Below are 26954 nucleotides of genomic sequence, written 5' to 3'. Positions count from 1 at the left end.
TTTGAGAGCTTCCGACTGGCGCAAACAATGATTTTTGCCATTGAAGAAATAAACCAGAATGAGAATCTCCTCCCGGAGATCACACTCGGGTATCAGATCCACGACGACTGTTCTTCCTCTGCGAAGGCTTCGAATGCAGCGCTGGCTCTGATCACCGGAGAAGAAGATTCAGTTGAATCCCTTGAATGCAGAGGTTCGTCCAACGTCGCTGCTATTGTTGGATGCGATATGTCGACAAACTCCATCGTGACAGCAAGAACAATGGGTCCTTTCGGGATTCCGCTGGTAATATGTCAAACATTCAACTGCATTTTTAGTATGGTGGTACATTTCCTTATTAACAGTGGCACAAGGCATACATTTCCCATGTGAGATATCGGTTGAAATAGGGATGTCTTAATTTTGAATGCTCACACAAATGAAAGATATTTCATGTATTTAGTTTAAATAAAGTTTGATAGTAGATGTAATATTTTATAGCATTGATACGTTAAGGTTTTCATAGCCCATAGAGGGAGTGAGGATAAGCTCACATTGTCTATTAAATACTCCCAAGAGCATGCGTCTCAAATGGACTCTAACATCAAAGTCCAGTTCCTGGTTTTCACGTCTCTCTATAGCTATTAAGTCTAGTCGAACTGTTTCAGCTGATAGAAGACAAGGCAAACGTGGATTATTGGCTGCATAAAACCAGCCGCCTCGAGCAGATGGGGCTCGTTAGCCGTGGTTGGAAGCTGAGCTAAGAGAAGGCAAACTGAGATCTCAGACCTTCGCTGCCTTGAGGATAGACCCAGTCATAAGGAACTGGGGTCCTTAAGAAGTCCTACGTGGCTTTGAACGATGAATGGCACCTCCCGCGATGTCGGTGATGCCAAACTGTATAGGCTTCTGCCGTTGTTATAGATTCGTCAGATGCGTGCAAAAGGAAGCCTGATCTGCCTTGCGTATAGGCTTGTGTATCATATAGTGAGCCGAGACGCAATAGCAATACTCTACCCCGACCCCGATCAGGTTTACTGTTGTGTGCTGGGGCAGCAGGCTGAGGGTAGCAGACACCAACAGAATCAACAAACTCATTCTTAAGGCCAGTGATGTTGTGGGGATGGAACTGGATACTTTGAAGTTGGTGTCTGAAAAGAGGATGCTGTCCAAGTTGCATGCCATCTTAGACAATGTCTCCCATCCACTACATAATGTAATGGTTGGGCACAGTACATTCAGCCTGAGACTCATTCCACCGAGAGGCAACACAGAGCGTCATGGGAAGTCATTCCTACCTGTGGCCATCAAACTTTACAACTCCTCCCTTGGAGGGTCAGACACCCTGAGCCAATAGGCTGGTCCTAGACTTATTTCCTGTCATAATTTACATATTACTATTTAATTATTTATGGTTTTTTTTAACTATTTAATTATTTATGGTGCAACTGTAACGAAACCAATTTCCCGGGGATCAATAAAGTATGACTATGACTATGAATATGACCAACGGAGGGCCTCATATACCCACCAGCATGTTATGTGCCATTCACAGTAATAAAACAGTGTAAAATAAAAACACAGACCTTCAACAAATTTTGTTCGATTTCGCTGTTATAGAACATTGACGACAGAATGTAGAACATAACGGCTTAGGATCAATCCCTTTTGCAGAATGGTGTTCCGCTGAACGAATTTAACTATTAATTCAACGCCGAACTAAATTACTACCATATGCATTTGTGCTGTGTCCACATTACTACGTTCTATGCATATTTTATTGCCCAAGACTCTAAAGCGCGTTGCCTCAGTTACCTACGCTACCATCCTTTGTCAACGGTTGCAGGCATTCCCGTGTTCTGCATTAAAAATGCTCGGCAAATCTATTTTAAACAATGCCCCTCGCAGCTTAAATGCCTGCCATCTGGTATTAGAGTTTTAAACATGTAATATTTATCTTACCGAAGCAATAACTAAGTAATTTTTGGAACGTTGTAAATTATATCTGCAATTACTGTTATATCTTTTGTATATTCGTGTTGTATATTCAGTATTAGAGTTATGTAAAAACAAAATGATTCAACGAAACGAGAACGGTATATTAGTCACTTACAGTTACACATCTGACCCAGATATTGATCTGATTACTTTGTAGGTTAGTTACTACTCCACTTGCTCCTGCCTCAGCGATAAGAGAGAGTACCCCACTTTTTTCAGAACTATCCCAGGCGACCAGTACCAGTCCAAACTTCTCGCTGAACTTGTGAGAACTTTTGGTTGGACATGGATTGGAACCATTAGAAGTAATAGCGATTATGGTAATTTTGGAATGCAGGGATTTGTAGAACATGTGAGCAGGTTAGGGGTTTGCATTGCCTACTCTGAGTCATTCTACAGGACGGACCCGGCAGAGAAAATCACTAACGTCGTCCAGGTGATTAAACAGGCCTCTACTAAAGTGGTAGTGGCCTTTGTTGACAGTGGTGAAATGCGAATTTTATTGAAAGAGATTTGGCGTCAAAATGTAACCGGTATACAATGGGTCGGAAGTGAAGCTTGGGTGACAAGAAACTTTCTCCCGGCTGAAGAAAGTGCAATTTATCTCACCGGTACAATTGGTCCGGCCACCCGAAGGATCGAGATAGATTATCTCAGAGATTATCTGCATAACGTCCATCCTTCAGACTTTCCAGGCAATGATTTGGTGACGGAGTTTTGGGAAAATTTATTCACGTGCTCTTTTAGCACAGACAACAAGTCGAGCTCGGGGAATTCTCCAGTTCAAAATCGGCAATGCACAGGGAAGGAACAGATGGAAGGGATAGCAAATAGCTATCTACCGCCGATCATGGACGGGAGTTCTTACCACGTGTATACAGCGGTCTACTCCATCGCTCACGCACTCCACGACCTATTAACCTGTGTCGAAGGGGATGGACGGTTTATCAACGACACATGCGCGCATATTGCAAACTTCGAGCCCTGGCAGGTAGGTCTGTACTTCATTTAAAAAAGGAGGCAGCTAATTGACAGCAGGGAGAGTTTATAATTAATATCTGTCGATTTTTACTAGTACACTAGAATACCACCGCACAGTACAGGCCCTTCGGCCCTCGATGTTGTACCAACCAATATATTCCTTAAAACAAGTTCTAAACGCACTCTACCCCTTAACCTTCTATTTTTTTTTCATCCATGTGCCTGTTCAAGAGACTCTTAAATACCCCTAATGATTTAGCCTCCACCACCATCCCTGGCAAGTCATTCCAGGCTCCCATAACTCTCTGTGTAAAAAAACTTACCCCTGATGTCTCTTCCACATTGTCCTATACTGAGGTGACCAGAATTGAACGCAGCACTCTAAGTATGGTCTCACCACAGATTTGTAGAATTGCAACATGACTTCTCTACTCTTGAACTCAATTCCTCTATTAATGAAGCATAGCATCCCATAGGCCTTCTTAACTATCCTATCAACCTGTGCAGAGACCTTGAGGGATGCAAGGATTTAAACCCCAAGGTATCTCTGTTCGTCCACACTCTTGAATAACCGACCATTAACCGGGTACTCAGCCTTCTAGTTTGTCCTTCCAAAATTCATCACCTCACATTTATCCATATTGAACTCCATCTGCCACTGTTCTGCCCAACTCTGCATCCTGCCTGTATCCTCTTGTAACCTTCGACAACCTACAGCTCCATTCACAATTCATCTAATCTTTGCGTCATCCGTAAAGCTACCCAGCCATCCTTCCGCCGCTTCATCCAGGTAATTTCATGTGCGGGTAATCAGCCACTTACAACTATCAGCAACGTATTATACTTGTGTGTCAAAACCTCTATTCTCAGCAGGTGACTCAAATACATAGCACGCCAATCCGTTAATAAATTTTGAATAGTGCAGCTTACGAACTGAAAAGTAAACTCCAACAATAATAGCGTGATGACGCTTCGATCATTTGACGAGGGTGTTTGCTGAAGGATAAAGTTTAGCCAGGGTACTGGTGCACATTTCCTGCTTTCCGTCAAGTGCATTCTGATGAATTTACTCCTGTATATTAGCTGGTGGTTATATATTCTTGTATGTTCAGGGTAGGTAGGGATGAAGAGAGAACACAGGAGAGTAGTGCTAAGAGGATTAGCAATGATGAAATGGCGTATTAGACGATGGAACATAGGGCATAATTCTGCTTCAATATCTTATGTTTTCATTCTTTCAGTAAGTAGAGCTGTCTCGAATTTACTCTTCTATATTAGTGATAGGGAGGCACATTGTAACACAATGTTCATTGAAGAAAGTTGCGTTCCTTCGGTTTTGCAGTGGCGTGGAAGCCTGGAGGTCATTTGTGTCTCTACCTTCTTTCTACAGCCTAGAGCTTTTTTATTCAGTGATTATATCTGGGGATCAACGGCAATTATAGTATTCCATAAACACTCTTCACCCTCCGTAGAAACTCGTACGTTACACTACTGACCCGTATCTATCATCAATCCCGAAAAACAGATTACTGGAAGAACTCACCGGGTTCAGGTATTATCTGTGAAGGGATATGGACTGTAAATTCAATTCCAAATAGATTTCAACCTGGCCTCCTGAGTTTCCCGAGTAGTACTTTTTAAAAACTTTTTTCACATCATAGTTTTTACTCCAGATCCTATTTTCGGCCGTCTCTAAAATACGTCACTTCTTTTGTGGTAGATTCAACTGCAGCACCTTCAAATCAGTTACATTCATGGCAAGTTTGAAAGTCGTGATCCGAACGCACGACACAGAGATAAGCCTCTGCTGTTTCCTTACCCCCTAGATGGTGAACTATCTCCGAACCGTGAATTTCACAGCGAAGAGTGGAGAAGCCGTATATTTTGATGAAAATGGTGACCCAGTTCCAAGATATGAATTCGTGAACTTACAAACGAATTTGAAAGGCAGCGTTGACATAGTAAGAGTCGGATATTATGATGGCTCGGCGCCGGAAGGGAATGAGCTAACGCTGAATATCAGAGATATCATGTGGAGCACGACCGGAAATACGGTATGATTTTTTAACCATGCATTTAAAGCAAGCGAAATGGAAAACACCCGGTATATGGTTGGTATTATAGAAACAGATGTAACTTGTCATGTTCTGGCTATCTGCAATGTAAACTGCAGTCCGCACACTTCAGTTTGCTTTCTTGAGCGCTTAAAAGAACAACTGAAAAGTTTATTTAAAGACATGGGCCCAAGATTAGATGTTCGGATCGGTTGGCCAGTTGGATAGTACCGAACAAGGGGAAACAGTCGATGAGGTAAGTCGCTCGTCAGTATAAACTATGTGCATGGACATTTCTGTTTTCAGATGTTCGTGAATCTCCGAGATTCTCGGCCCCGTGAACAGTGAAGAACACATAGTGAGTTACGTTTAATTAGGTGTCGAAAGGAATTGAGAGCGAAGCGGAACTGTCACAAAATGGGAGGTGAGCCGAGCGTGGCACGGTCACGTTCAGGCTGAATAATGGAAAAGGCTCTTGGCACCGAACGGGCTTGCCTTATATCCTTATGTGCTTATGTACATCTGCATCCAATTTCACTTCCTACAGCAATAATTACTAACCTTAAAATAATGTTTCCTAACGCCAATTCGGCTTTCGAGAGCCATAGACAAACACAATTTCAGCTCAGCTAGACTGTTGAGTGGTCCACACTAATCCCATGGAGTTGAACCCGGGCAAGAGTCCTCCAATATCCTACCAGACATTACTTATTCAAATTTTCTATTAAATGTTGAAATAAAAGCATGCATCCAACACTTCCGCAGACAGCTCGTTCCACTCTCTCGCCAGTTTATCTGTGAAGAACTTCCAAGTCACGTTCCCGTTACACATTTCACCTTTCCTCATGAACCCATGCTTCTACTTCTAGTTTCAATACTATAAGGGTGGGATATACAGACACAAAAACGATGGAAACTACTACACACAGACGATGATGTCCGGATTTCGAAATCACGAATGGTTCGGCTCAAATAAGTAAATAAGGACTAGTAACTTATCTCAGTTCAATATATCGCCAAGTTCAGAATGTAAACTATTCTATAATTCTGTACCAGTGTTCATATCGGAATTTAAAAAAAACAGGTTTGCTTTAAGCAATACTATTTGCAAAATTATTAGATGTCGTATAACGAAGTAAAATAGAAGGTACAATCACACAGGCAACAATTATATGAGAATAGGGCACATGGTATTTCGAGCCTGTGCAAATATTCAGACTCATCATGAATGGTGTACCTGGCCTCAACTCATTCTGTGCCAGCTCTTGTTCACCATCAATTGCTATCGAACATCTACCTCATTCTATCCTAAATGCATTTTATGATCTGGCTTCTACCACATTAGGGAGCGAGGAATCCAGAGATTCAATAAGATCGGATACAAGAAAAACGTTTGAAATAATCAGCGTCATGCTTCGTTACTGTTTCCTTTCGTACGATACATTCAAACTGCACAAACGATCTCAACACCTTCACGTTGACCTCGATTTTATTTTATAATAATAACATACCCGGTCCTCTAAATCTTATGAGAACTTACCAAACTGTGAATAATGCATTTTACATTGCATTCTTGTCAATAATCGCTTATATCTTCATAGAATAAAGACATAGGATACAGTAGCACAGAAACACCCTCTTCCAGCCATCTGGTCCGCTTCGAAACAGTAATCAATCTCAACTTGGGCCATAGACCTCAATAACCAATAACGAATCCACCCATGCATCTATCGAAATTTCACGAAGATGCCGATATCGATCCCGCATCCACCACTTGCGTTGCTGACCACCCACTCAGGAAAGAAGTTCACCTCATCTTCCCCTTAAACATTCCATCTTTCGCGTTAAACCATGACCTCCCGTTTTAGTCTCACTGAAACTCAATGGAATATGCGTGTTTGCATTTAAGATATCCATGCCGCTCGTAACCTTGTATACCCCCATCAAATCTCTCCTCAAACCTCTACGTTCCAGGAATAAAGTCGTGGCCCATTCAAACTTTCCCTGCAACTCAGGTCCTGAATTCCCATAGAAATCCTTGTAAATATCCTCCGCACTCAAACTTACTTACATCTTTACATCCTGCTTCGGGTTTGATTCGAAGAAGGAGTCTGAGAGTCTGAGTGGGAGTACCGAGAAAGAGATTTTTGAAATTTTCGTTATTTTTTTTCTCCAACGGCTTTCTGAGAGGCGGGACTGCGCAGGCGTGTGACGTCGGGCAGTGCAGCGCGGCAGATTTAAAAGGAACAAAGCCTCATAGAGCGGGCAGCGTAGTTTGCGGGCTGCGGAGTGAGCCGGGAGCAGAGTGAAGACTTAAGGGCTTCGGCTCACCGGGCTTAGGCGGAAGCGGGCGAGGCGAGGAAGGTTTGACATTCATTTTCTGTTGCTATTTGAGGAGAGGGGCATTATGACTGTGAGGGCAGTTTGCTGTTCTCGGTGTCGGATGTGGGTGGCCCTGGAGTCTCCAAGCCTTCCGGACGTCTACATCTGCGCCAAGTGCATCGAGATGCAGCTCCTAAGGGACCGCGTTACGGAACTGGAGCTGCAGCTCGATGACCTTCGTCTGGTAAGGGAGAGCGAGGAGGTGATAGAGAGGAGTGGAAGGCAGGTGGTCACGCCGGGGCCACGGGAGGCAGACAAGTGGGTCACGGTTAGGAGGGGGAAGGGGAAAAGTCAGGTGATGGGGAGTACCCCGGTGGCTGTGCCCCTTAACAACAGGTACTCCTGTTGGTTTCCCCCGGGGGAAGCGACAGTGGCCGTGCCTCCGGCACAGAGTCTGGCCCTGTAGCTCAGAAGGGTAGGGCAAGGAAGAGGAGGGCAGTTGTGATAGGGGACTCGATAGTAAGGGGGTCAGATAGGCGATTCTGTGGACGCAGTCCAGAGACCCGGATGGTAGTTTGCCTCCCTGGTGCCAGGGTCCGGGATATTTCTGATCGTGTCCAAGATATCCTGAAGTGGGAGGGTGAGGAGCCAGAGGTCGTGGTACATATAGGTACCAATGACATAGGTAGGAAAAGGGATGAGGTCCTGAAAGGAGAATATAGGGAGCTAGGAAGGGAGTTGAGAAAAAGAACCGCAAAGGTAGTAATCTCGGGATTACTGCCTGTGCCACGCGACAGTGAGAGTAGGAATGCGATGAGGTGGAGGATAAATGCGTGGCTGAGGGATTGGAGCAGGGGGCAGGGATTCAAGTTTTTGGATCATTGGGACCTCTTCTGGGGCAGGCGTGACCTGTACAAAAAGAACGGATTACACTTGAATCCTAGGGGGACCAATATCCTGGCAGGGAGATTAGCGGGGGCTACTGAGGTGACTTTAAACTAGAATGGTTGGGGGGTGGGAATCAAATTAAAGAGGCTAGGCGTGAGGAGGTTAGTTCACAACAGAGGGATGGGAACCAGTGCAGAGAGACAGAGGGGTGTAAAGTGAGGGTAGAAGCAAAAAGTACAAAGGAGAAAAGTAAAAGTGGCAGGCCGACAAATCCAGGCCAAGCATTAAAATGGGCCACTTTTCAACATAATTGTATAAGGGCTAAGAGAGTTGTAAAAGAGCGCCTGAAGGCTTTGTTTGTCAATGCAAGGAGCATTCGTAATAAGGTGGATGAATTGAAAGTGCAGATTGTTATTAATGATTATGATATAGTTGGGATCACAGAGACATGGCTCCAGGGTGACCAGGGATGGGAGCTCAACGTTCAGGGATATTCAATATTCTGGAGGGATAGACATGAAGGAAGGGGAGGTGGGGTGGCGTTGCTGGTTAAAGAAGAGATTAACGCAATAGAAAGGAAGGACATAAGCCGGGAAGATGTGGAATCGATATGGGTAGAGCTGCGTAACACTAAGGGGCAGAAGACGCTGGTGGGAGTTGTGTACAGGCCACCTAACAGTAGTAGTGAGGTCGGAGATGGTATTAAAGAGGAAATTAGAAATGTGTGCAATAAAGGAACAGCAGTTATAATGGGTGACTTCAATCTACATGTAGACTGGGTGAAACAAATTGGTAAAGGTGCTGAGGAAGAGGATTTCTTGGAATGTATGCGGGATGGTTTTTTGAACCAACATGTCGAGGAACCGACTAGAGAGCAGGCAATTCTGGACTGGGTTTTGAGCAATGAGGAAGGGTTAATTAGCGATCTTGTCGTGAGAGGACCCTTGGGTAAGAGTGACCATAATATGGTGGAATTCTTCATTAATATGGAGAGTGACATAGTTAATTCAGAAACAAAGGTTCTGAACTTAAAGAGGGGTAACTTTGAAGGTATGAGACGTGAATTAGCTAAGATAGACTGGCAAATGACACTTAAAGGATTGACGGTGGATATGCAATGGCAAGCATTTAAAGGTTGCATGGATGAACTACAACAATTGTTCATCCCAGTTTGGCAAAAGAATAAATCAAGGAAGGTAGTGCACCCGTGGCTGACAAGAGAAATTAGGGATAGTATTAATTCCAAAGAAGTAGCATACAAATTAGCCAGAGAAAGTGGCTCACCTGAGGACTGGGAGAAATTCAGAGTTCAGCAGAGGAGGACAAAGGGCTTAATTAGGAAGGGGAAAAAAGATTATGAGAGAAAACTGGCGGGGAACATAAAAACGGACTGTAAAAGCTTTTATAGATATGTAAAAAGGAAAAGACTGGTAAAGACAAATGTAGGTCCCCTGCAGACAGAAACAGGTGAATTGATTATGGGGAGCAAGGACATGGCAGACCAATTGAATAATTACTTTGGTTCTGTCTTCACTAAGGAGGACATAAATAATCTTCCAGAAATAGTAAGGGACAGAGGGTCCAGTGAGATGGAGGAACTGAGTGAAATACATGTTAGTAGGGAAGTGGTGTTAGGTAAATTGAAGGGATTGAAGGCAGATAAATCCCCAGGGCCAGATGGTCTGCATCCTAGAGTGCTTAAGGAAGTAGCCCAAGAAATAGTGGATGCATTAGTGATAATTTTTCAAAACTCGTTAGATTCTGGACTAGTTCCTGAGGATTGGAGGGTGGCTAATGTAACCCCACTTTTTAAAAAAGGAGGGAGAGAGAAACCGGGGAATTATAGACCGGTTAGCCTAACGTCGGTGGTGGGGAAACTGCTGGAGTCAGTTATCAAGGATGTGATAACAGCACATTTGGATAGCGGTGAAATGATCGGACGAAGTCAGCATGGATTTGTGAAAGGAAAATCATGTCTGACGAATCTCATAGAATTTTTTGAGGATGTAACTAGTAGAGTGGATAGGGGAGAACCAGTGGATGTGGTATATTTGGATTTTCAAAAGGCTTTTGACAAGGTCCCACACAGGAGATTAGTGTGCAAACTTAAAGCACACGGTATTGGGGGTAAGGTATTGGTGTGGGTGGAGAATTGGTTAGCAGACAGGAAGCAAAGAGTGGGAATAAACGGGACCTTTTCAGAATGGCAGGCGGTGACTAGTGGTGTACCGCAAGGCTCAGTGCTGGGACCCCAGTTGTTTACAATATATATTAATGACTTGGATGAGGGAATTAAATGCAGCATCTCCAAGTTTGCGGATGACACGAAGCTGGGTGGCAGTGTTAGCAGTGAGGAGGATGCCTAGAGGATGCAGGGTGACTTGGATAGGTTGGGTGAGTGGGCAAACTCATGGCAAATGCAATTTAATGTGGATAAATATGAAGTTATCCACTTTGGTGGCAATAATAGGAAAACAGATTATTATCTGAATGGTGGCCGATTAGGAAAAGGGGAGGTGCAACGAGATCTGGGTGTCATTATACACCAGTCATTGAAAGTGGGCATGCAGGTACAGCAGGCGGTGAAAAAGGCGAATGGTATGCTGGCATTTATAGCGAGAGGATTCGAGTACAGGAGCAGGGAGGTACTACTGCAGTTGTACAAGGCCTTGGTGAGACCAGACCTGGAGTATTGTGTGCAGTTTTGGTCCCCTAACCTGAGGAAAGACATCTTTGCCATAGAGGGAGTACAAAGAAGGTTCACCAGATTGATTCCTGGGATGGCAGGACTTTCATATGAAGAAAGACTGGATGAACTGGGCTTGTACTCGTTGGAATTTAGAAGATTGAGGGGGGATCTGATTGAAACGTATAAGATCCTAAAGGGATTGGACAGGCTAGATGCAGGAAGATTATTCCCGATGTTGGGGAAGTCCAGAACGAGGGGTCACAGTTTGAGGATAGAGGGGAAGCCTTTTAGGACCGAGATTAGGAAAAACCTCTTCACACAGAGAGTGGTGAATCTGTGGAATTCTCTGCCACAGGAAACTGTTGATGCCAGTTCATTGGCTATGTTTAAGAGGGAGTTAGATATGGCCCTTGTGGCTACAGGGGTCACGGGGTATGTAGGGAAGGCTGGGGCGGGGTTCTGAGTTGGATGATCAGCCATGATCATAATAAATGGCGGTGCAGGCTCGAAGGGCCGAATGGCCTACTCCTGCACCTATTTTCTATGTTTCTATGTTTCTATGTTTACTGTAACCATGTGTCGAAAACTGCACACAATACTGAAAGTGCGGCTTCACTAATCACGAAAGCCATTTCAACACAACATCCCTAATCCTTCAACATGTACGTTGATTTATGAAGACCAATGTACTGAAAGCAGTATTTGCGACCCTGTTTACGCAACATTCAAGAAGTTATGGTTCCGTATTACCAGTGTCCTCTGTTCGACGGCATTCTTCAGTGCCGTACCAATTATGGTATAAGAGGTGGTCGTCCGAAAGTACAATTTACACTAGCCTGTATTAAATTCCATCTGCCATTTTCCGGCCATGTTTACATGTGGTCCAGAAAACATTCGAAGATTTGGCAGTATTCAATGCTGTCCACTACACCACCGATCGTGGTTCCTTTCATATATTTAATAATCAAATTTACCACATATTTATCCAGAACGTTGATATAACGTTGCACATTATAAGTAACAGACCTACAGTTGGAGAAGCAACCATCTACTACCATTCTCTGGCATCTCCCGCGAAACCGACGTCTAATCAATTTATATGTCATGACGTCCGAGCGACTGAACGTTCTTGATCGACCACCCATATGGGACCTTGTCAAAAGCCTTGCTAAAGTCCATATAGACAACATACAGTGACTTGCCTTCAATATATTTCCTGGTAAATTCTTCGAAAATGTATAACATTGGTTAGAGTGGAACTACCACGCAGAATACCATGTTTGCTACTCTGAATTTACCCTTCTCTAAATAAATATTTAAATATCTAGCACCTAGGAGTAAATTCCAATAAATTTCCCAATACTGACATCAGGATCATCGGTCAAACACTTCCTGGCTTATTCACAGAGCATTCTTGAAACAGCAAAAACATCTGCTATCGTCCAATCCTTGGCGGTACACCTCTGCTGTAAAGGGTGCATGCAATTTTATCCTAGGATCTCACATGGAACACTTTATCAGGCTCTGGGGAATTATCCACTGTAATTTGCTTCAAGACAGCGAACACCTCATTTTCTGTACACCTTATAGTTCCGTGACCTGTCTGCTTCACATCTATTCACTCTGCGTCTATATCCCGAGTAAATAGAGACGCAAAAGATATCCATTTAAATTATCTCTTATCTTTCTTTTTTGTCCCTGTATAATTATTTTTCTCTCTCTTCTTCCAGAGGACCAACTTTGTCTCATGCTAACCAATTGCTCTTGATATATTTGTAGGAAAACATCATTATCTTTCACAGTCCAGGTGGTGTAACCTCATTTCTTATTATAGCCCTCCTGATTTTCTTCTGAAGTGTTTTTGCAAGTCATATAGTCTTCAAATGCCTGATCTGTTGCTATGTATCTGTACTGGCTTCGCACCTTATTTTTCAAAACATTAATATCGATGAATAGTCAGACCACTGAAAGGATACTCTGTAGAAGTGAACGGGAAACCGAGATGGTATGTTACCTCCCAGGTGACAAGATCAGGGACGTCTCACAACATTTTGGAGTGGGAAGGGAAGCAAACAGTTGTACCAATAATGTAAAGGAAAAACAAAGATGTCCTGAAGAGAGGAATTAAAAGGAAGGGGAGAAAGAGGAGAAACACTCTCCAGGGTGGGATTTGATACCTGTGCCACGCGACAGTGAGGGTAAAAACAGAAAGATTTGGCAGATCAACGCGTCACTGAGAAGTGGGTCCAAGGGGCAGAGTTTCATGTGTTTGGATCATTTAGGATCTCTTCTCGGTTAGGTATTATCTGTACAAATGGAGTGGGCTGCACCTTAAAAGGTTGGGGACCAATATTCTCACGGGCAGGCTTGTTAAAGCTATTTTGAAGGATTTAAACATATTTTTATTGGGATGGGAACCGAAGTAAAAGGACTCAGGGATAGGACCGATGATAAAAAGCACAGATAACGTGCAGTCAGACTGTCAGAAAGCGCAGGAAGACGATAGGACAAAAGTGCAGCAGCAGGGTGAGTATCAGTATAGTAGGCAGTGTAAGAAATGAAGTGGTTAAACTTGTTGCACTTTTACACACTGTCGAGTGTAACGTTGTGACCATCACTGAAGCATGGCTGCGACATGATTGTAGTTAGGAGCTAATTGCACAGCTTTACGCAGTTAGCATTATATCAGAGGGATAGGAAGGTAGGTAGAGGGGGTGCCGTGTCACTGCTGGTAAAGAGTAACATCGAATAATTAGAATGAGGTGACATAGAGTCGGAATATGTTGTATGCTTGTGGGTTGACGTGAGAAAATGCAAGGACATAATACCTTGATGGCAGTTGTCCACAGTCCTCCAAACAGTAGCAGGAATGTGGACTACAGATTGCCGTGGGAAATAGAAAGTGCATGTCAAAAAGTAAACGTTATAATAGCTTTTGAAAATTTCAACATGCAGATTCATTGGAAAAATTAAATTGATCATGGATATCAACAGAGTAATTTTGTTGAAGGCCTACGAGATGACTTTTTAGGGTAGCTTGTCGCAGAGCCTAGTAGTTGATCAGATATACTGGATTGCGTGGTGTGTAATGCACTGGAGATGATTAAGGAGCTGAAGGTACAGAAAATTTTTGGATGCAGTGAGCACAATTTGTTTGGGCTCAACATGAAATTTGATAGGGAGGAGGTAACGTTTGACATTGCAGTACTTCAGAACAGTAAAGGAAATCGTAGTCTTATGAGAGAGTACTTGACCAAAGTAGAGAGGAAAACGTTGCTGATACTCGTGATAGCAGAACAGCAGTGGGTTGCATTCCTGGTGAAAAAGAAAATGAGGGAGGCGCAGGATACACGTATTCCATAAATATGAAAATGCACAAATGTCAAAATAGTGCAACCGTGGCTGACAGGGGATGCCAAAGTTAATGTAAAAGCATTAAATAACATCTAGAACAACGCAAAAAAGTAGAAGAAATATAGAATATTGGGAAGCTTGTATAAACCAACGGAAAGGAATGAAAATAAACATTGGGAGGGAAAAGATCAAACATAAAAGAAACAATACCATGGTGGATAGCAAAAGTGCTTTCAAGTATATATATATATATATGCATAAAGTAAAAGAGGGCTGAGAGTGGATATACAACTGCGAGTCCGGGTAAATAACAACGGGGATAAAAAATAACAGATCAACTAAATGAGTACTTTGCACCAGTCAACACTGTGGAAGACATCAGCAGTGTGCCACGTGTAAGGGAAGAGAAGTGAGTGCAGTTACTATTACAAGGGAGTAGATGTTCAAAAAGCTGAAAGACCTAAGGGTGCATAAGTCATTCGTACCAAGTGACCTGCGCTCAGATTTCTGAAAGAGATAGCGGTAGAGATTGTGAAGTCTTGGAAATGATCTTTCAAATTATAATTGGCCTCTGGCATGGTCACAGAGGAAAGGAAAATTGTAAACGTCACTCCAGTCTTTTTTTTTTAAGTAAGGGGGGATGACAGCTGAAACGAAATTATAGACCAGTTACCCTGACCTCTGTGCTTGGAAAGATGTTGAATTCAGTTTTAAAGGATGAAGTTAGGCAGTATTTATTAACAAAGGGCAAGATAGGACGAAGTTAACATAGTTTTCTTTAGGGAAAATCTTGCCGGATGAACCTGTTGGAATTCTCTGAGGAAATTACAACAAAGGCTGATAAAGGGGATGTAAAGGATATAGTATATTTGGACTTTCAGAGTGCCTTTGACAACGTGCCACTTACCAAATTAATAGCCCGTGGTATTACAGGGCAGTTAATGGCATGGTTAGCGTAGTGGCGGAATGGCAGAGGGCAAGGAATGGGAATAACATGATTATTTTCCAGTTCGCTGCAGGTGGTTACTTGTTTTCCAGGTGTTGGAAGCGTTTCTTTTACGCTGTATATCAATGATTTAGTTGATGGCAGTGATGGCATTGTGGCCAAGTTTACAAATGATACGAAAATTGGTTGGGGTAACAGGTATGTTGCAGAAATTAGACAGATTAAAAGAATAGGCAATAAAATGGAAAACGAAAAACCATGTTGGAAATACAGATTTATGCACTTTGTTAGTAGAAATAAAAGTGCAGACAATTTTCTGAACAGGGAGAAAATGCAAAATTCTGAGTTGCAAAGCGGCTTGGTAGTCCTTGTTCAGAAGATTCTAAAGGTTAACGTGCAGGTTGAGTCGGTGGTGAGAAAGGGGAATGCATGTTAGTACTCATTTGAAAAGGTCTAGAGTAGAAGTGCACGGATATGATGTTGATGCTTTATAACGTACCACGAGGATTCACATTGAGTATTATGAGCAGTTCTGGGTTCCTCATCTAAGAAACTATTTGTTGACATTGGAGAGGGTTTAGATGGGCTTCAGAAGGATGTTTCTGGGAATGAAATGGTTATTATATGAATAACGTTTGGAAACTCTGGGCCTGTACTCGCTGGAACTATAAAGGATGAGGGGGCATATGATTGAAAACTTTCGAATATTGTAAGGCCGAGACAGAGGAGATGTGGAAAGGATGTTTCCCATTATGGGGTAGTGTAGGATAGGAGGGTACAACCTCGAGATAGAGGGACCACAATTTAACAAAGAGAAGCAGAGTAAATTTCTTTAGGTAGAGAGTGATGAATTTATGGAATTTGCAGCTGTGGAGCCAGGTCGTTTTGATATAATTAAGGAAGAGATTGGCATGATTAGCCCGGCCATCACAAGTTACGAGTGTGATGCAGGGAGCAGGACTAAGGAGGGTAGAATAAAGGATAAGACGTGATTGACTGGCGATCCTGCCTCGATGAGCCAAATATCCTAATTCTTCTCCTATGTCTTCTGGCCTCTCGAAAACAAAGATTTTCTAAACATGTCAGCCCTGCCTTTTATTCTGCCAAGAGGGTAGTAACTCTCTACTTTCAACATTTTACTTTTGAAAGCCTTGCTATTAAGTTTACCCTCAGCAATAACGAGGCTATTTATAAAAAGCCTTTATTTGCAGAGTTTATAAGCATGTGAGTTCATACAAGCGAATACCGGACTGCAGACCGTCTAGGCTTTTCTGATCCTCCATGTAGGTCAATGAAGAGAATCGGTAATACACGGGAGAAATAGTTTACTCTTGCCAGTCGTACCTCGTGTTCCTAGTGTTATGTCCATGTGTCCGATGTGGGATCCTTTACATTCAGGACTGTTGATTTCTATGAGATTTCACTACCAGTGACTCCCTAGATCTACAATCTTATCGTTTTCCTTATTAGATCAATCCGTGATACAGCAATTTATTTGGTAAAAAGGTTATCTGACATCCAATGGGAAGTGGATGTAACCCAGGGATGCAATCAACATGCTTTCTGTGTGTTTCAATCAGATTTCTGCCTGAGGAGACTTCCATTGTTCTCTCCGACTGAGACTAGCTCAAACTGATCTAACGAGGTCACCGAAAGAGTGTGCCGAGCCGAACAGATCGCAGGTGCTAACAAGCTATATCTTAGGTATAGAGCAAACTCACTCTCATGAGATACATTACCGGCCTGTTTTTCCCAATCTACCTGCATGTTAAGATTTTCCATGACTACCATAACGTTGCCCTTTTGACTCGCCTTTTCTCTTTCATGTTGTAACCTGTGGTCGATCTCCCAGCCACTGTTGCGAGGCCTATATATAATTTCCATCAATATCCTTTCAACCTTGCAGTTTCTTAACTCAACCCACAATGATTCAAAATTTTGCAGTCCTATGTCAAATCTTTCAACTGATTTGATGCCATTCTTTACCAGTGGAACCACATCACCCCGTCTGCCTACCTACTAACCCTCTGGTATAACGTGTAAACGTGTACATTCAGTTCCCAACTACAACCATCTTTCAGCCACGATTCAGTGATCGCCACAATATCACACCTGGCCAACTGCAATACTGCAACAAGATCATCCATTGTATTTCTTATATTACGCGCATTCAGACACATAGGCTCGATTGCAGTATTTGCTATCCTTTCTGATTCTGCATCTCTAATGATCTGATACTCAGCCTGTGGGCTGCAACTAAACCCCATCACCTGCCTGCCCTTCCTGGCAGTCTGACCGCATGCCATCTTTCCTTCTTTAACATCTATCCTGTCCCTTCACTGTGGTTCCATTGGAACTACGAAAATCACTAGCACGTGGCAGGGGTAACAATATTGAGATCACAACTCTGGAGGTCCTGTTCTTAAACATAGCACATAGCATCTTAAAATCTCTTTGTGGGACCTCGTAATGCCCCCTACGCATGTCATTGGTGCCGGCGTGGACTACAAACTGCCTTCTTACTGTCACATATTAAAGCGCCTTTGAGTCGATCCTAGATATTCCTGACTCCGGCACCTGGGAGGGAATATACAACGTGGTAATCCCCTTCTCGGCACAGAATCGCCTTGTGAGTGTTAAATCAACAAACTACAGCTCTGTTATTCAACACCCACAACTTCAAAACCAAAGACAAAGTCTCATTGCCGAAGATATCCACTGTAGCTTTTCTCTGTTAGGTCCGTCCCCGAATGTTATACAAAGCGGTATATCTGTTGTTGCCGTCCACGACCACAGTGCAGTTCTACACTGTCTGCATATCTTCTTTTCGCCTCCTGCAGTTTGAGTATAGTTCAATCTCTGTCTTGTCTAGCAATCCCTGAGCCTCCAGAATGACACGTTGTTAATCCAGTTCCAGCTCTAACTTGTTAAAGTGTTCTGTTGGAAGGTGTAGCTGGATCAAATATTTGCATGTGTAGCTCCGAGGGATATTGAAGATCTCCCTGCCTTCCCCAGGTTCCGTAATAGTGGAATTCCTCTACCTTGCTTGGCATCCCCACTGCTATAAATGTGCAATATGAAAGAAAGAATAAATAAAATAGAAAATATCTAGCTATGGCCAACACCTCTCCTACCCGAAACCTCGAATCAGCAGAAAGATCAAGTCTTCTGATCCAAAGAGCAAGAAACACAAAGACTTGCTCTTTTGCCACATACAATATAAAACTTTCCACTAAAACAGTGACTGCCTCACACGCTGCCCGGTCTTCTTACACCTAACTCCTCTTGAATGCTGCCAAGTGGCTCATTATCCGCAATCTAATGTCTCCTCGAGAAGTATGGCGCGCAGTAGTGCCGACAAGAAGCGTCCTTCTTGTAATGTCAGCAGCATTCTATTCATGTTCCCATATCCCAGGCATATCACAATTTTTATATTGAGCCTAAGTAGAAGAAAGCTATACCGCATTTCCCGTCGTGCCAGTGCTTAATCGGGCCGTCACAAAGGTGCACATAAAGCTATATCTTCGAATTTTCCAAAAACATATATAGTGCATGAGAATTACGACACAAAGTACAGACGTTCATATAAGACGGCCGATGATCAGATCCGAATTTGAGTTCTAATGTAAATAAAAATATTGTACTGCAGATTTCAGCAGTAGGTAAGAGGTTGGAAGTTATTCTAAGGACCTGATATATAAATATATGGAGACACATGGAATAATTAGGGATAGTCTTCATGGCTTTGTGCGTGGGATATTAAAGACTTGTTCGATAATGTTACCAGCAAAGCTGTCGAAGGCAAGACAGCGGACGTTGCCAGCAGATACCTTAGCAAATCTTTTGACAGGGTCCCGCATGAGAGTGACGTTAAGAAGACTTAGTAATGCGGCTTTCAAGATGAGATTTAAAAAAATTAATTCAGGAAGCAACCATGCAGTTGAATTAAATGATTGTCCCTCTTACCGCATATCTGTGTGCCGTATTAGTCGGTATTGGACCAGTTGTTGCCCGTTATGTATGTCAAACATGTGCAGGATAATGCGGTAAACTGGATCAGCAAACTCTGGAAAACTCTAAGATTGGTGTTGCCCATCCTCTGGTCCCACCCCCCCACTTGTCTTTCTCCCCGAACGTCCTGTCCCATGATCTTCTCATATCCCTTTTGCCAATCACCTGTCCAGCTCTTGGCTCCATCCCTCCCCTTCCTGTCTTCTCCTATCATTTTGGATCTCCCCCTCCCCCTCCCACTTTCATATCTCTTACTAGCTCTTCTTTCAGTTAGTCCTGACAAAAGGTCTCGGCCCGAAACGGCGAATGTACCCCCTCCTAGAAATGCTGCCTGGCCTGCTGCGTTCACCAGCAACTTTGATGTGTGTAGGTTGGTGTTGTAGTGGATAGCGAGGGAGACTGTTAAATATTGCAGGGGGATATAGACCAGCCGCAAAAATCGGGTGAAAACTGGCAGATTGAATTTAATGCAAAGAACTATGAGGTGTTGCATTGTTGGAAGACTAACTAGGGTATGAATTACTGGGTGAGTTGTTGGGGCCCGAGGAGTGTGGTACAACAAATATATACGGGAATACAGAACCATGATTCATTGAAAGAGAGTCAAATGTAGACAGGGCTCTAAAAATGTTTGGCATATTGACCTTCATAAATTGGCGCTTGAGTCCAGGAGTTGGAATGTTATGCAGAAATTGTATTAGATGTTGAAATGTTCTTAATTGCACTGTTCCTGCACATTGAATAACGTACATGCAGTTAAGATGCAAATAAGTTTGACAGAGTACAGAGAAAATTTACAAGAATGTTGTGAGGAGCTGAGAAACAAGATCGTACAGAAATGTTGAATGGTTTAGGACTTTCTTCACTGGAACAGTATAATTAACGAAATGAATAGGAGCGTTTGACAGCTTTTCGCCAGTACTCACTAGAATTTAGATGTACGCTTGGGCACCTCATTGAAAGCTAACGAATTTTGAAAGGATTGGAAAGTATGGATATGCAGTTGAAGCTTCGTATGGTAGGAGTATCCAGAACTGGAGGGCACATAATCAAAATTGAGGGTGCAAACTTCAGAAAAGATGCAAGATGGTTTTCACTAAGCCAGAGAGTGGTGAATCTGTGGTACGCTCTGCCACAGCCTGCGATGGATGTGAAGTCCAAGGCTATATCTAATGCGGAAGGTGATTGTTTCCTGATTGGTCAGGGCATCAAAGGATATGGCGCGAAGGCTAGTGCATGGGGTTCAATGGGATCTGGGATCAACTATGAAGAAAGAGTGGAGCTGACGCAAGGAGGAATAGCCTTATTATGATCCATCTTATGGTCTTGTGGTCTAAGAATGTGTAGTCCTGAGAACGTTATACAGAATATTGAGAGGTGTAGATATGCTAAGTAAAAGTATAATTTACTTAACATATATGGAGTAGTGGGAGACAGAGTAGGAAGGCTTTGGCTCGAGAGGCTTTGGCGAGCAGACGCTGAAGGACGAGCTTCACTCCATGTGAGATAAGATCGGGAAAGTTCCTTTAATCAATTTAATTACCTCAGGAGTAGGTAGTGGGGGCAGCAGTTACGGCAGCTGAGTGCTCCGTTTGCAGTACGTGGGAAGTCAGGACGAACACAATCGTCACTAATGACTACACCTGTAAAAGGTGCATCCAACTGCAGCTCCTGACAAACCGAGTTGGGGAACTGGAGCTGGAGCTGGATGAACTTCTGATCATTCGTGAGGCAGAGGCAGAAATAAACAGGAATTACAGGGAGATAGTCATCCGTAAGAGTCAAGAGACAGGTAGCTGGGTGACTGCCAGGAGAGAGAAAGGGAATAGACAGAATGAGCAGAGCACCCCGTGGCCGTTCCCACCAATAATAAGCATATCATATTCGATACTGTTGATGGGGACGGCCTACCAGGGATAAGTTGCAGTGGTTGCGTCTCTGGCACTGAGACGGGACACACAGCTCAGAAGGGAAGGAGGGAAAAGAGGAGAGCAGTAGCGATAGGGGGTTCAATAGTTAGGGCGACAGATAAGATGTTCTGTGGAAGAGATCGAGAATCCCGAATTGTCTGTTGCCTCCCTGGTGCCAGGGTCCGCGATATCTGGGATCGAGGTCTCAGTATGCTCAAGAGGGAGGGTGAGCAGCCGGATTCCGTGGTCCATGTAAGGACCAGTGACGTGGTTTGGAAGAGTGAGGAGGTCCTGAAAGGTGAGTTTAGAGAGCTAGGCGCCAAGTTAAACGACAGGAACTCCAAGATAGCAATCTCAAGATTCCTACTAGTGCCACGTGCAGACGGGTTTAGAAATAGTAAGATAACGTAGATCAACACGTGACCGAAGGTATGGTGCAGATTTATAGATAATTGTGCGGTTTTCCAGGGAAGGTGGGACCCGTTCCAGCGGGACGGTTTGCATTTGAACTGGAGGGGAACAAATATTCTTGCAGGTAGCAGTGGATTTAAACTGGATACAAAGGGGGAGGGGAATCAGAGTGTAGGAACAGATGTAGGGGAGAAGGAAGAAAAAGGAAATAGTAAAGATGTTTGCACCGTTAGTAATAAACAGAGAGTGAGAGGTAGAAATGTTCTTAAATGCATTTTTTAATGCTAGGAGCATTGTAAGAAAGGTGAATGAGCTTAAAGCATGGAATGATACCTGAAAGTGTGATGTGGTAGCTATTAGTGAAACATGGTTGTAAGAGGGGTGTGATTGGCAACTAAATATTCCTGAATTTCCTTGTTGCAGGTGTGTTAGAATCGGAGGGACAAGAGGGTGAGGTGTTCCATTGCTTGTCAGAGAAAATATTACAGCTGTGCTCCGGCAGGATAGAATAGGGAGCTCGTCTAGGGAGGCTATTTCCGTGGAATTGAGGAATGGCAAAGGTGTATCAACACTTATAGGGGTGTATTATAGACCATTAGAAATAATGGGGAGCGAGAATTGGAGGAGCAAATTTGTAAAGAGATAGCAGATATTTGCAGTAAGCACAAGGTTGTGATTGTGGGAGATTTTAATTTTCCACACATAGACTTGGAATCCCATACTGTAAAGGGGCTGGATGGTTTGGAATTTGTAAAATGTGTGCAGGATAGTTTTTTTTTTTGCAGCAATACATAGAGGTGCCAACTAGAAAAGGGGCAGTGTTGGATCTCCTGTTATGGAATGACATAGGGCTGGTGACGGAGGTATGTGTTGGGGAGCACTTCGGATCCAGTGATCACAATGCCATTAATTTCAATATAAATATGGAGAAGGATAGGTCTGGACCCAGGTTTGAGATTTTTGATTGGAGAAAGGCTAAATTAGAGGAGATGCGAAAGGACTTAGAAGGAGTGAATTGGAACAGTTTGTTTTATGGGAATGATGCAATAGAGAAATGGAAGTCATGTAAAGGTGAAATTTTCAGGGTACAGAGTCTTTATGGTCATGTTAGGTTGAAAGTAAAGATTAAAAGTTTGAGTGAGTCATGGCTATCAAGGCATATTAGAAATCTGGTTCAGAAGAAGCAAGATATCTGCAGTAAATATAAGCAGCATGGAGCAAATGAGGGGCTCGAGGAACATAAAGAATGTAAAAAGAATCTTAAGGAAGAAAATAGAAAAGCTAAAAGAAGATACGAGGTTCCTTTGGCAAGTAAGGTGCTGAGGATGTTCTATGAGTCTGTGGCCAGTGCTATCATGTGTGCTGTTGTGTGCTGGGGCAGTAGGCTGAGGGTAGCAGCCACCGACAGAATCAGCAAACTCTGTCATAAGGCCAGTGATGTTGTGGTGATGGAACTGGACTGTCTGACGCTGGTGTCTGAAAAGAGGATGCTGTCCAAGTTGCATGCCATCTTGGACATTGTCTCCCATCCACTACATAATGTACCGGTTGGGAACAGGAGTACATACAGCCAGAAACTCATTCCTCCGAGTTGCAACTCTGAGCGTCATAGGAAGTCATTCCTGCCTGTGGCCATTAAACTTTTCAACTCCTTCCTTGGAGGGTCAGACACTCTGAGCCAATAGGCTAGTCTTGGACTTATTTCCATCTGGCATAATTTACATATTATTATTTAATTATTTATGGTTTTATATTGCTATATTTATACTCTGTTCTTGGTTGGTGCAACTATAACGAAACCCAATTTCCCTTGTGATTAATAAAGTGTGTCTATCTATCTATCTATCTATCTATCTATCTACCTATCTAAATCCAAAGCGTATCTACAGTTATACTAATAGCAAAAGGATATAAGGGATAAAATTGGTCGCTTAGAGAATCAGAGTGGACAGCAATGTGTGGAACCAAAAGAGATGGGGAAGATTTTGAACGATTTCTTTTCTTCGGTATTCACTAAGGAGAAGGATATTGAATTATGTAAGGTAAGGGAAATAGGTGGGGAAGTTCTCGAAACTATAATGACGAAAGAAGAGGAAGTACTGGCGCTTTTAAGCAATATAAAAGTGGATAAATCTCAGGGTCATGACAGGATATTCCCTAGGACATTGTGGGAAGTTAGTGTAGAAATAGCAGAGGTCTGACAGAAATATTTCAAATGTCATTAGAAACGTGGATGGTGCCGGAGGATTGGCGTATTGCTCACGTTGTTCCATTGTTGAAAAAAAAAGTTCTACGAGTAAACCTAGCAATTATCGGCCTGTGAGTTTGACGTCACTGATGGGTGCATTGATGGAAAGTATTCTTAGAGATGGTATATATAGTTATCTGGATAGGCAGGGTCTGATTAGGAACAGTCAACATGGATTTCTGCGTGGAAGGTCATGTTTGACAAATCTTATTGAATTTTTTGAAGAGGTTACTAGGAAAGTTGGCAAGGGTAAAACGGTGGATGTTGCCAATGTGGACTTCAGTAAGGCCTTTGACAAGGTTCCACACGGAAGGTTAGTTACGAAGGTTCAATTGTTAGATATTTATATTGAAGTAGTAAAATGGATTCAGCAGTGCTGGATGGGAGACGCTAGAGAGTGCTGGTGGATAACTCTTTGTTAGATTGGAGGCCGGTGTCTAGTAGTGTGCCTCAGTCTGGGTCCAATGTTGTTTGTCATATATATTAATGATATGGATGATGGGGTGGTAAATTGGATTAGTAAGTATGCAGATGATACTGAGATAGGTGGCGTTGTGGATAAGGAAGTAGGTTTTCAAAGCTTGCAGAGAGATTTAGGCCAGTTAGAAGAGTGGGCTGAAAGATGGTAAATGGAGTTTAATGCTGATAAATGTGAGGTGCTACATTTTGGTAGGACTAATCAAAATAGGACATACATGGTAAATAGTAGGGTATTGAAGAATGCAGTAGAACAGAGTGATCTAGGAATAATGGTGCATAGTTCCCTGAAGGTGGAATCTCATGTAGATAGGGTGGTGAAGAAAGCTTTTGGTATGCCACCCTTTATAAATCAGAGCATTGAGTGTTGGAGTTGGGATGTAATGCTAAAATTGTACAAGGCATGCTAAGGCCAATTTGGAGTATTTTGTACAGTTCTAGTCAGCGAATTATAGGAAAGATGTCAACAAAATAGAGAGTACAGAGAAGATTTACAAGAATGTTACATGGGTTTCAGCACCTAAGTTACAGAGAAAGGTTGAACAAGTTGGGTCTTTATTCTTTGAAGCGTAAAAGGTTGAGGGGGGACTTGCTGTTTAAAATTACGAGGGGATAGGTAGAGTGACGTGGATAGGCTTTTTCCATTGAGAGTGGGGGAGATTCAAACAAGAGGAAATAAGTTGAGAGTTAGGGGGCAAAAGTTTAGAAGCAACATGAGGGGGAACTTCTTTACCCAGAGAGTGGTAGCTGTGTGGAAGGAGATTCCAGCGGAAGTGGTAGAGGCAGGTTCGATATTGTCATTTAAAGTAAAATTGGATAGCTATATGGATAGGAAAGGAATCGAGGGTTATGGGCTGAGTGCAGGTCGGTGGGACAAGGTGAATGTAAGCATTCGGCACAGACTAGAAGGGCTGAGACGGCCTGTTTCCGTGCTGTAGTTTTTATATGGTTGTATGATTATAATTATTTTCATCGCATGTTCACTGGACATTTAGTTTACTTTTCCTTCTCAACCATAGTTTTATGGTAATCTGTCGGCTGTTCCGCATGATCGACAGAGTGCATTTACACATCCCATTGGTACAATCAGAATGTTTTCTGTTGCCTCAGATCCCGCGAGCAGTTTGCTCAGAACCCTGTCTTCCTGGATCAAGGAAAGTCAGCCGGCAGGGGCAGCCGATGTGTTGTTTTGATTGTGCAGAGTGCGCCGATGGTGAGATCAGCAATGTCACTGGTAAGTGCTGAGATTTGACAGTAACGTTTCTCTCACTTACGCAGTTCCGCATTCACACTCGTTTCTTATAAAATGATCATTCCAGATTCTACCGATTGCTTCACGTGTCCATCGGAATACTGGTCAAATCATGCAAAAACTCTTTGCGTTCTCAAGAAGGTTGAATTTCTTTCCCTTGGAGAAGTTTTGGGGTTCGTATTAGTGACGCTTACTCTGGTAGGAATATGCTGTACATTGGTCACCGCTGTGATTTTTTACCGGTACAGAGAAACTCCCATGGTTAAAGCGAACAACTCCGAGCTCAGTTTCCTGTTGCTCCTCGCAATCCTGCTTTGCTTCTTTTGCTCGCTCGCCTTCATTGGAGAGCCATCCCGCTGGACTTGCATATTGCGCCGAACGGCTTTCGGAGTTCTTTTCGTTCTTTGCATTTCCTGCATTTTGGCCAAAACCATTCTTGTCGTGGTCGCCTTTAACGCAACTTCTCCTAACAGCAGCGTGATGAATTGGTTCGGAGTAGCGCAGCAGCGCCTGGGCATCTTCGTCCTTACATCTATGCAATGTGTAGTTTGCTTGGTCTGGATAAGTGTGTCACCTCCCTACCCCCTGAAAAACATGAAACATTACAGAGATATAATTATTCTGGAATGTGACGTGGGCTCGTTGACTGCCTTTTACTTAATGTCGGCCTACATTGCTCTGTTATCGATTGTGTGCTTAGTGCTTGCATTCCCTGCCCGGAAACTTCCGGATAGTTTCAACGATGCCAAATACATCACCTTCAGCATGCTGATCTTTTGCGCTGTTTGGATAACTTTTATTCCAGCTTATGTGAGCTCTCCGGGAAAGTACACAGTGGCTGTAGAAGTATTTGCTATTTGGGCATCGAGTTTCGGTCTGCTCGTCTGCATTTTTGTACCGAAATGTTACATAATCTTATTGAAACCGGAGCGTAACACAAAGAAACTCGTGATGGTTAAAGGGGATGCCTTGTAACTACGTCCGTAAATAGTTTTGAAACAGATGGTTTTGGATTCAGTGGATACGTCGGTTAATATCTTCCAAAATAATGTAGATTCATTAAAAAGTTTCTGCAGATATTAAATGTAAAGCAAATATTTAAGAGCCCAGAGAAACCAAAGACAGGGAATTACCAATCTGCCGCTTTGACGCAAATAGGTAGGAATATGCTGGAACGCATCCTAAAGTCAGTAATTTCGAAATATGAATAAACATTAATATGTCTGTGTGAAGTCAATATGGGTTTATGAAGAATGTGAATGTCTGGCTATGCGTATATGCTCTTTGCCTGGCGAAGAAAATGGCGAAAAGATTACATGTGTTTCAGAATAGTGATATTTTATACTCTACTTAGTAATCGATCGGAGTGTAATGACAAAATAATATTGTTAATATTCACAGGTGTGGTAATATCTGCTGCAATAAGCATCACAT

The 26954-nt window shown here is 42.9% G+C and overlaps 1 protein-coding gene across 1 annotated transcript; it reads left to right on the top strand.

Moving 5' to 3' along the window:
- On the top strand, positions 1-26495 carry LOC134345058 (extracellular calcium-sensing receptor-like). Its single transcript, XM_063045191.1, has 5 exons — positions 1-285; positions 2135-2968; positions 4785-5012; positions 25379-25502; positions 25588-26495. Exons 1-5 carry the CDS (start codon positions 28-30, stop codon positions 26493-26495), a joined length of 2352 nt encoding a protein of 783 aa, XP_062901261.1. The 5' UTR covers positions 1-27.
- Positions 26496-26954: the final 459 nt, after the last annotated feature.

Source organism: Mobula hypostoma, chromosome 4, assembly GCF_963921235.1.
Source record: "Mobula hypostoma chromosome 4, sMobHyp1.1, whole genome shotgun sequence".
Taxonomy (NCBI): Eukaryota; Metazoa; Chordata; class Chondrichthyes; order Myliobatiformes; family Myliobatidae; genus Mobula; species Mobula hypostoma.
This window is presented reverse-complemented; position numbering and strand designations above follow the sequence as displayed.